Source organism: Mya arenaria, chromosome 2, assembly GCF_026914265.1.
Source record: "Mya arenaria isolate MELC-2E11 chromosome 2, ASM2691426v1".
Taxonomy (NCBI): Eukaryota; Metazoa; Mollusca; class Bivalvia; order Myida; family Myidae; genus Mya; species Mya arenaria.
In genome coordinates, this window is record NC_069123.1 from 10,841,759 (window position 1) to 10,851,390 (window position 9,632).

The following is a 9,632-nucleotide window of genomic DNA, read 5'->3' on the forward strand; positions in this document are numbered from 1 at the left end:
TTCGAGCTTAGGCTTTATGCAGGTCATAAGATATGGTATTGAATAAACATTTTAGAGTTAATTCCTACCCAATAGTTTTATAACGTCTGTATTTATCAATGTAAAGAATCTATGCTCGACTTTGGATTATGTCAACTCAGACAGTAGATCGCTGGGTCATAAATTCGAATATCTTTATCAACGCTATATGACATATATTTACATTTTTATTATCTTCAAAATGTAGGTCACCCGGTGAATTAGATTTCTTTAGATAAGACCATGTTTCACTTCAGATATTAAAAGTTCTCCTTATATTCATCAAACTTGAAATATATTAATGATATATTAGAAACTGTGTACTTCATCGAGTTTATCACTTGCTAACCAGACATTCGCTGACTAGAGTTACATGTCGGCTATTTCTTTTTTAGACTGTCTAGACTGATGCTTTACAAATAATGGACGTTCCCTTGCAATAAATTTGTTTAATAAATTACACATGGAATATAATCTTTACAAAAAGCGCAGCGATTTTGCAGAGCGTGATGATTTAAATGACAAGTAAAAGGACACGTTAAAATTCTGTATTTTTAAGTAGATATAAATATTATTTGTGATGATGATAGAACAGAATTAGACGTAACGTTACAATTACTGTAATAAATCAACACAAAATATAAAGGTGTTAATATCACAATTATAGAATGTGTGAGCGACATTTATCAAAATATTAGGAAATACCATCACAAACATATAAAGGATGACATGAATTGTACCATTGCAAGAACAATATTATACATTGACAAACACTTGATAAGTACAAACCTGATGGAGCTCCTTCAATTTACATAACAAACATAAACAAATATAAAATATAATACATGAGAGTAATGCAACACTTAAATAGTTTTAAATGTTAACATAACAAACTTCTGAATACAACAGATAATTATATTACACGGCTAATATATTCATCAATGACATACAGCGAACTTTGAAAGCATCTGATATATATTTACTGAACATATATAAATCATACATGTGCTGGAAATTTAGCAAAAATATACATTTAACCATATAAGGTATAACTTCCGAAAGAGCAATCGTCCTCGCTTTCATTTGAGTTTTGTTTCAATCTATCATATCTACCGTTAGGTAATCTTAAATTTTAAGGTCATTAACGTAATTTTGATATATCAATACAAAGATATACACAGAAGATACAGAATATGTTGACAAACATTGACCAGTCTAGAATCATGATGTTAAATCCGGGAATCCCTATGACAGAATGTTACAGAATATGTACATGTAGTTTAATATATTCTAATTTGAGTGTTTTTCCTGTTTTTCGCAGCTTTCATTTCTTTCCGTCAAAATTAATTAATTCTTGCTTGCTTGGTGATTGGTTAAGTGCCTTAGGTTGTCCCATAAATTTCATAGTATCGGCGACCCTTGGTCTTGGGAAAAGGTCAGAAAACCACTCAGGTGTGCTGTTAGATCTTATTCTACCAGATTTCAAATCTTTATCGTTTATATCCACAGATCTATCGTATCCAAATGTTGTAGGATAGGATGTGTTCACCCATGCTTGTGTGGATGCTTTGAAGATCAAAGGATTTGGGACGCTTTCGTCGTTTTTAACAGTGTTATGTAGAGCGTATGGGTAACGCGATACTGTAGATCGGAGATCTCTTAAATCTGCTTCAAGATAGGTTCGATCTCTAGTGCTAAGATGGGGACTGCGTTGGTACAACAAAGAGGTCGGATCGTTACATAGATGCAGTGGAACGGAGCTTTGACCTTTCATGTTCTGTCCATACTTCATCTTAGTTTGGATGCGTTCAATGTTTTGTGTCTTTAAAACGACCTGTCTGCTCTCATCCACTTCCGATTTCTGTGTCTGTTTTTTGTTATCGTGCTTTTAAAAAGTGACCCATGTAGTATTTCGGTCCAGCTACTTCAGACAACATCGGGTATTCGTTGTGGGGGTAGGTATCTTTAAGTATCAGTTGATATGGTTTTGATGACATCTGTTTGCTTAGGCTCTAGCCGCCATAGGCATCCGTGTTGCTGCTTTGCATCCTTGTTGTTTAAAGGTACGAATCCATTTCTGACATAACAGATGTCATATTCGACAATTCCTTACCAATTCTTCCTTGTGATTTCATTGGGTCACGACCGAACGATCCGAAACGTTCACCATTTTCCTTTTCTGGGCTAAGCGTTCTTTTCGTATCGCTTCGGTATGTTTCTGAATAACGACATGTCAAACTAAATATATGACCATAAAATACGTATTCTCAGATGAACAAACTCAATTTCACTGATTTTAGTGTTGCATTTTTCGGAATTGATATTTCATTTATTAAAAGTATTTTAAGACTGCAGCTGTTCACTACCGAGTTTACGACTTTGTTATTTAAAACAATGTTTTGTTTCCAATATGTAATACGGGAAAGCTTGTACAAAAAACCTTGATTAAAATTGAAATAAAAAATTACTAGATATTGGGTATCAAAGTTGAACCACTTTCTTTATATTTTATTGTACTCAAAGTGCAGTTACTGTGTTAAATAGGATGTGGTGATCAAAGCTCTTCTAAAGGTTCTAGTATATTTGTGTCCAGTACATTTAAAAACAAATATAAATATAATAATATAATACAACACTAGACAAATGGTTAAAAGATATAATACAAAGTACAATAAGAGCCCATCTAATGGCATGAATTAGAAACAATATTTATGCAAAAGGCTACAAAACAAGCTCAGTAGCAAAAGGTTTAAACATAAACCCGTTTTAGTGGCACCGGATTTTCGCCAAAGACATATAACATAAAATCACAAACAAGAAACATAGAAGAACAGCACAAAACTCCACAAACAGCACAGTGCATACATACTATATATAAAAATAGGTATGCTTAACAAGAATTGAAACAATTCAAACAAGTTTTATTATTCTTTAGATGATAAATGATTAACGTGAGCAGTAAAAGAAATGCCAAAAATGGATACATAAAACGAAGTCACAACTTTGCAGTTGGATTATCAAAAAAGTTCCGAAATCATCCCTTATATACAACGAATCACAATTACAAAATGGACAGTAGGTAGGGTTAACTTGGCTACATGTTTGTTTTCATTGTTAGTTAAAATTATCCATATAGGATAAAGTCTCACAGAATACATTTATTTGTCGAATCAATATGATGAATGTTTAATTAATGTTCCATCTGAAGTGAGAAAAAGTTCTTCTCTTTCTTTAATCCGAACGTATTTCGAAGAAAAAAACACTTTGACATAGCCTCTGTGTAGTCTGCGTCGTAGATGTGTGGACATGTCTTCTTGGCTGTTAACGTAGTATGTTAATTCTAACATCGACTTTCGTCCTTCGGTTGTTCTGGAAGTTTTCGTAGTTCTACCATTTGTTAGTAAATATAAATTGCAATGCAATTTACAAAAAAATGGACGCACATGAACATCCACTTTCGATTTTATTGTACATTTACTAGTAAAGATTTTCGTATTGTAAAATTTGAAACGCAGATGTGTATTTCTGCCTTACATAAATAAAATAACTGGTACTGGGACATATGAAATACATGTGACACACATTGGATTATGACTTCTTCAAATACGGACTGAACACAACATCTTTGATCAGTTTGTGCTCGATTACCGGTACAGCCTTTTTCTTCTCCATTTTAGATTCGCCGGGAATATATGTTGATCTGACTGACATTCTGGCCGAAACCCTGGTAAGGAGGCTTAGGAGATTAAGGTGGCGTGTGTCAGAGTGAGCCATCACGAGGGCGTGAAGATAGTAAATCATCCAGGAACCTTCTCTTTCGTTCCTCCAAGCAAAATATCCAGGTGGAATTGCATAAAATACGAGTTGGTCTTTCTCACACTCCAAGTATGGTGTTTCAATGATTGGATATGGTAGTAGCTTGGGGGACCTTTCAGACAGTTTATTTTCTTCCACTGTCTCTTTAATTGGTGTTGGTGTTTCATTTGTTTCTTTTAGGTCTTTACCTGTAGTGGCAGATTGTGCTTGTGGAACTTTCGATGAATTAGGTAAACCTTTTGCATCTGTTTGGTCAATCGAGTGTTTTCGCGTTGTAGCTGATGCTGTAAAATGCGGCATTTAAACAATTGAATGATGTTTTATTCAAAATGTTTACTTTTATTCATTTCAAAACCCATACTTTTTTGAATAATAATCATGCTGTTCATAAGAACAAAACAGCAATTGTTCGATAAGTTAAAAATCAAAATAAAACAGTTAGTATATCAGTTGTTTCGCTATTTTAGATGTCTTACGTATCCCTTTTATCTTCCATTGTTGAAAATGAACCATTTGTTTACAAATAATAGTATTTATTCGTCATTTCGAAAGATATTACTAAAATTAGATCATGCTACTACATTTATATATTGAGTATGGAAACCTTCATAGAATTAGAAAAAGAAGTTACCGTCGTGAGGTGGATCTTGAAATTTCTGAACCAATATTGAAATGTTGACCCCGTGGTCTACTTCTGTGCCTTAAACATAGACACGGAAGTATAATATATCGTTCTCCACATAAGCTTTGAGGATATTCAGATCAAAGACATTTAAAAACAAAATGTTACCGTTGGTCGTTACAGATCATGACATTTACTTTACATCTCCTTTGTGTTGTATCTTTGTACAGTCTAAACTAGTATTTAATTAATTTAAATAAAATGGAAACATTCATCTGCATTACATACTGGAATATGGTAATTTTATAACCGTATCATAATCTTACCTGAAATGCTTATATTCTCTTTTCTCCAATGTTGAAACTGTATATCCTATCTGACATTTTCACAAAACAGGATATTCATTTTTTTGTTTTATAAAAACAACATTATTTTTAATATAAATTGTACTAGCTCAGTTGAACTTACCTCTGCAAGCCTGTATGAAGAATAATTTCGGTTTTCCTTTCAGGGAAGGACATTTTGTATCATTAAACATTTTTGTAATTTCACTTGTGTAAATAAATCTGTCATCTGAGCAAATAAGTGCATGGTCCTTCTTTCCTTTTGCTTTTGGATTTTCTTTTTCTTCGCCATGTGTACTTATCATGAATAAAAGACCTTCGCAGTTTGTATGATCTGCTTCAGTTGCATCTTTTAGAACCATATTCATCTGTTTGTGTGTAACATTTTCGTAAAAAAGCCGATTTTGCCATTTGAATCCCAATTTTTTAGCTATTTCCTTCATATTTTTCAGGTCATACTTTGCTCCTTCCCTGAAGTCATAATTCTGAAACGTGTCATTTACGACTATGATGGCATGGCCTCGCATATAATGGTTGAATTTGTACGCATTTGCATCAGCTGCCTCGTTATTTGGTTCACCTGCTGTAAATGTTTTATCTGTATCGTCAAGGTTACAAGGAACCGTTTTAGAAGCGTGCATTCCTCCAGTAGTAGATTCTTCATGATTATTTCCACGCACATCTCCTGTCGAAGAAGCCCTATGATCGCCCAACGATCCATGATGGTCTGAATCAATAGGAGAAAAGGACATATTGCTCTGTTTATCTGCTAAACTCCGGATGTTTTCATCGCCTGTTGGTTTAAAACCATCATGTGTTTGAAAGAACTGATTTAAACTTTCTTTTTCCCCACTAGTCATGTTTGGGCTAAGGTTACACTCGACTTAACAACAAATCCGCTGTTCTTCACTCCAATTTAACATCCACTTCTATCTTTTTTCATATCTGAATGCTAACAATAGCTTATGATAATTTTAAAGATAATTATTTGATAAAGTCACTGTTAACTTGTTTCTTTTTATATCTGATGACGTTAACAGTTTCAGCAATTATTTCTAATGATATGTTCGACAAAATGAAACACATGTATTGTACCTCTAAATGACAAATAATATTCTTATATACACCCAGAAGTAATTTAAAACCAAATATGTTTTGCAAATGAATTGAAGAACCGAGACGGTAACTTTATACTCAGTTTAGTCACTCTATATGGAAAGAACGTGAATTGATAAATAAATTTGAATTTTTAAATTAACATAATTTCAAGCAGTACGTGAAGGTTTGTCTGTTAAGTTGTGTTGGGTTGTGTTGGCATTTTTACCGGTCTATAAATCTTATAAGGTTACTTTGGTTGTCTCATTAGTTTTAAACGTTAAAACATGTAATATGGATCGCTTACGTCCTAAACCTGTTGAGTGTCGCTGTAATGTAAAATGATAAAATGATTAAATAATTTACGATGCACACAATATTTATAAAGACACATATATTTGTTTTAATCAGTCTCACACAAGATTATTTTTAAAATTAGTTTTAGATTATCATATTATAATCCTGTGGTACACAAGAGAAATGTGTGCAAAACGTTTTAAACTTCAAAAAAGACATTGAATTGGCATTTAGGTTTTACTTGCATAACCATTCAATGTAATGTATGATTTTAACAAAAGGAACCTTTGAAGCACTCAATTTTAAAAGCCTGCTTTACTGTTGACTGCGTTGACGCAATTTGAACAATGTAAAGTCGTTTCATTTCTTTTAAAGGCGAAAACTATCTTTTTAAAGACAGTTCCTGTTTACACAAAGGAAGCAAATTTATCATGAATAAACAATTACTTTTCTTCGCTTAGACCTTATCAATGATTAATGTATCATGATTATTATCATTATTTGGAGAAGTAGTAGTAGTAGTAGTAGTAGTAGTAGTAGTAGTAGTAGTAGTAGTAGTAGTAGTAGTAGTAGTAGTAGTAGTAGTAGTAGTAGTAGTAGTAGAAGTAGTAGTAGTAGTAGTAGATTATATTTTTGGTAACCCTTTGTACTTGTAGGGACAGGACATTTTACATTGTGATATATATGTAAGGCTATAAACACATAATTTCTCAAGGTCTTAAGCTTTCAACTGTCAACTAAATTGGAATTGATTACAATCAAAATTCATGGTCAATTATGTAAGAAGAACGCAATATTTTAGTGGCATTTGAAGTTATAAAACACTTCAAATCAATTATGTTGATTTTGCATGGATCAAAGGTAAATTACTTCAAGAAAATATCGATGGATATTTTACGTAGGATAATCATTTCTACCTTTATATTGATTTGCCTTGCCTTGAGATGCATCGAGATGCCTTGAGCTGCACTGAGTTACATTGGCTGAAGTTGCCCTAAGTTGCCGTTAGTTGCTTTGAGGTGCCTTGAGTTACCTTGCCGTATGTTGCCTTGAGATGCATTGAGTTGCCTTGAGTTGCTTTGATACATGATGTACTTTCCAGGAGAATTAATTATGAATATTGAACATGAATCTATTGTATATATATTTATAATGTATTTTGCCCAAACTATATGAATAATTAAAAACAACATGTTGTATGTACATGTGGATTAACAAGTTCCTTGTGGTAAGTGTTGTCGCGATTGGTAGTTCACCGTTTATTTTCGCGGCCGTGGGGACGACCAGATCAACGGGTTTTGTTCATTCTTTGCAGTCTTACAGCAACACTGTTTTTCAACACGGCCTTATTAAATCGACAAACCTACAGTGGCGACAAGGCCTACACCCTATAAATGAAAAGACGCCGTTCGAGCATGTGGGTACGGAAATTCCGCAAACGCCACTCCCACTCGAGATTTATGGAAGAGACAATCAGCTCGACCAGGAAATCGATGTCCGTTTGGTGTCGAGAACTAGTTTTACAAAACTAGTAGAGGAGTACGAATTCCGGAAGAAGCCTTCTCAGGTAATCATTGTTGCATGTGAATCCAAATAAAAGCGATCATTTCAAATGAATGAACATTGAAAAGTAAGTATAATGTTTTATAATGTTGATAATGAAACACATCTTTTTTCTTCTCTTGTGCACTGAATGTTTGATACCAAAGGTCGATAGGAAATGTCCAGCAAATCGATTGCAGTATGAGATTTAAAGTATTAACATATCATGATTATGTTTGTTCTTTTAATTATTGACTATTTTTAGAGAATAGAAATACTGAGTCAAACAATAAGAACTTTATCATAGCTTTAACGGTCATATGCTGATGGAAAGCAGGTAACTAGGTCAAATATTTAAAAAAATCGTTGTTAACAACTAAGAGGCTACAATTTCTTCCGTAACTTTTTGGAATTTGTTCACACTGTTACTAAATCAATTTCGATTATAGCCAATGTGCAGGTCACTATGAATTGTATTATATTAAAGCATGTTAACATTCTAAAGCTTTTTTTTCTACCCAATTCTTTGCAAATGTCAGTATGTATGTATAAAATCTATGTTAAGTTCTACTTTAAATTATGTCAACCCAGAAAGTAGATCGCTAGGTCAAAAATTTGAAAATCTCTATTTACGCTTGATGGCGCATTTTAATAACTTTCCCGATCGTGCGGCAAGGTAGTTCACCTGGTGAATTATATTTGATTAGAAATAACAGGTCAATAACATGGTAATAATATGCTAAAAACATGTACTATGTACTTCAACGAGTTCATCACATGCTATCCAGACTATCGCTGACCAGAGTTACATGTAAGTTATTTTGTTTATTGACTGACGTTACTTATGTGTTACAGAATGTGTTCATCTAGTAATATATCTGCAAATTCAATCGTTTTACTTGCAGTTTTAAGTTTCAACTTTTATTTCTTTCCGTCAAAATTAATCTCGAAACTTGCGTGGTGATTGGTTCATTGCCTTACGTTGTCCCATTAATTTCATAGTATCGGTATGCGTTGGTACAACAAAAGGTCGGATCGTTACTTAGATGCAGTGAAATGGAGCTTTGACCTTTCATATTCTGTCTATACTTCTTCTTAGTTTGCACGCGTTCAATGTTTTGTGTCTTAAATACCACACGTCTGCTCTCATCCACCTCCGTTTTTGAGCCTGTTTTTTGTAATCGAACTTTAGAAAGTGTCAAGTAAAAAAATATGATCAAGCTACTTCGGATATCATTCTGTGCTCGTTGCTTGGGTATGTATTTTCAGCATCGGTTGATAAGGTTTTGATGGCAACCGTTCGCTTACGCTCAAGCCGCCATAGCAACCATTGATACTGCTTTGCATCCTTGCTGTTTAAGGTAAAAATCTGTTTCTGTCGTAAAAGATTTAATATTCGACAATTTCTTATCGATTCTACCTTTTGATTTATTGGATCACGACCGCGCGAATCGAACCGTTCCCCATTGTTCTTTTTCTGAGCTAAGCGTTATTCTCGTATCATTTCGGTTTGTTTCTAAATAATTTTCGACGTATCAAAAGACGTTTAAAAGAAATACGTGTTCTAAGATGAACATATTCAATTTTAACTTGTTTTAGAATGTAGCTGTTTACAAGAAAACATATGGTACGTCTCTGTTATCTAAAAAAATAATGATAATTTTTTTTCTCATATCTTTTAAGAAAAAGCTTGGATTAAATTGAATTATTCCAATCAAATTGATTGGGGGAAAATGTAGAACACCTTGATATTGAGAGTTAAAGTTGGATCAATTTCTTTATGTTTTGATTGTACGCAACTTGCAGCTACTGTGCGCGATTCATTATTTCAAGGTGGGGGCGCAAAGCTATTCTAAGGTTTCCAGTTTATTTCATTCAACGTATGAAGACCTATACAA

At 33.4% G+C, this 9,632-nt stretch overlaps 1 protein-coding gene across 1 annotated transcript; it reads right to left on the minus strand.

Moving 5' to 3' along the window:
• Positions 1–566: 566 nt before the first annotated feature.
• On the minus strand, positions 567–5,900 carry LOC128206764 (caspase-3-like). Its single transcript, XM_052909454.1, has 3 exons — positions 4,925–5,900; positions 4,466–4,534; positions 567–4,118 (listed from the first exon to the last, which is right to left on the minus strand). Exons 1-3 carry the CDS (start codon positions 5,658–5,660, stop codon positions 3,607–3,609), a joined length of 1,317 nt encoding a protein of 438 aa, XP_052765414.1. The 5' UTR covers positions 5,661–5,900; the 3' UTR covers positions 567–3,606.
• Positions 5,901–9,632: the final 3,732 nt, after the last annotated feature.